General features: G+C 43.2%; 1 gene segment (V, D, J or C); it reads left to right on the top strand.

Moving 5' to 3' along the window:
- Nucleotides 1–1,150: 1,150 nt before the first annotated feature.
- LOC102545806 (T cell receptor delta variable 1-like) lies at nucleotides 1,151–1,718 on the top strand. The segment is given in 2 exon segments: nucleotides 1,151–1,199; nucleotides 1,405–1,718. Coding segments are annotated over 2 exon segments (363 nt in total).
- The last annotated feature ends 308 nt before the right edge of the window (nucleotides 1,719–2,026 follow it).

The following is a 2,026-nucleotide window of genomic DNA, read 5'->3' on the forward strand; positions in this document are numbered from 1 at the left end:
CAAAGAACAGGCACTTTTTAGACACTCTGTCTGTACTTTGTCTTCTAGTTGCCTTTGGTCCTTTATATTAATCTATCCATTAAAACAATGAAACCACATGGAAGGTTGACAGCTACATTCTCCATGACATGTAACATTATAAAAACTTCAGTCACCAGCTCTGTGCTGTTGACACACACTGAGTGTTTGCAGACCGTAGATACCACATTCTGCAGGAGTGTGTTATAGCACTGGGTCACAGAAAGATCTGACATGCTTCTTGACTTTATTTTACAAAGAGAAAACTTACCAGTCACTAATAAGTGACACTGAACACTTTGGAGCAATGGGATAGAAATTGTGATTTCAGGACAACTCTTAGACGCATGATCTAATAAGTCCAGTTCTGCTTGTGGAGGGAACAGGACTGAAAAGCCTGAAACTCTTCAAAATCTGATAAATAAGACTCAATGTAAGATTTCAAAAGAAACACGATTTTTTTCTTGTTATAACTTTACAAAACCCAAGCAACTGAATAGATTCTGAAAGTCAGAAGGACTGTTTTTTAAATCACATGATGCTAAAGAAACTATTTATTGAGAACCCTAAGTAGAGCCCTAGAATCAAGTAAGGAAGGAAGAGATTTGTTAATTATTGGGGATAAGATGCCTTTCACCACGAAGGCAAAGGTCTGTGAGTTTTTCAAAAGAGTCATTAGATTCTGGATGGAGAAAAGTAAGTGTAAGCTAAATAAATGGCCAGGAAGTAGACTGCAAGAAGAGTTCAGACGCTAGACTACATTCTACTTCAAACAGGCTGGCAAGATTATTCAGCTGAAAAATGATCAATATATGTCAACTTGTTTAATCTGCAGTTCCCCTCAGCTCGAACCTTTCATATGAACTGCTTTTCCCATGCCCCTTTTCAGGTACTGCCGAACTTAATGACCAGGGAAAGACCAGTAGACAAAGTGAAGGTTTGTGGTGAGTCACGTTATTCCCAGCTGTGCGCACAGACCACGTGGTCTATGAACAGCACACACCCTCCTTCCTGTTAGGGGGAGGCACATCGGAACCCAGGTACCATGTGCATGTGGTGACAGGGACTCAGAGACACAGAGCTCTCAGCTCAGGCAGAACTAAACACATCTGTGCAGCGGAGCCCATGCCTCATGCCGCTCTCCAGCCTGCTCGGGGTCTTCCTGGCCCTCATCTTCTCGGGTAAGGATGGCTCCAAACATGGGTGGGAATGTTCAGGTTGAAAGGATTGCACGTGGTACCTCCCAGGGACTTGGGGAGGAAAGGAAGATTGGAGAAAAGCAAGCATATTATGATTCAATTTGGCTTTTCTTTGGGACTTAAATTAGCCTCATTCCTACATTATTCTACTCACTACTTCAGCTCTGTTTTCTGATTTTTCCCACAGGATCAGGAGTGGCCCAGACAGTTACTCAAGACCAGCCAGCCGTATCCTCTCACGTGGGGGAGACAGTCACCCTGAACTGTCGGTATGAAACAAGTGATAGCATATACTATATTTTTTGGTACAAGCAGCCTCCCAGTGGAGAGATGACTTTCCTTATTCGTCAGGATTCATCTAGTGGGAATGCCAAGAGTGGCCGCTACTCTGTAAACTTCTGGAAAGCAGAAAAATCCCTCAGCCTCACTATCTCAAACTTACAGCTGGAGGATTCTGCAAAGTACTTCTGTGTTCTCCGAGAAGCACTGTGCTTGAAGTAATAGAATGAGCTGAACAAAAACCCCAGAGCACAGTAAGAGAGAGCTCCCTGCTGCAGGAGCCAAGCCGAGATGCACACCTGCAGCCTCCAGACAAGACACGGCAGCCCTGTGGGTGTGTGGTCTGCGGTCTGGATCAGAAGACTGAATTCTAAATAAATCTCCTTTTATGTCATTTGAGAACAGGTGTCCAGAGGAACTTTCTACTAATACATTCTCAGTCTTGAATGTTCGACTTCAAAGCAATCATGCAGAATATGTGTAAAGTTGTCTAAAGTTAAAAAACTTGCCCCATAATAATTTAAAGCAGG

This window comes from Vicugna pacos, unplaced genomic scaffold (genome assembly GCF_048564905.1).
Source record: "Vicugna pacos unplaced genomic scaffold, VicPac4 scaffold_218, whole genome shotgun sequence".
Classification (NCBI taxonomy): domain Eukaryota; kingdom Metazoa; phylum Chordata; class Mammalia; order Artiodactyla; family Camelidae; genus Vicugna; species Vicugna pacos.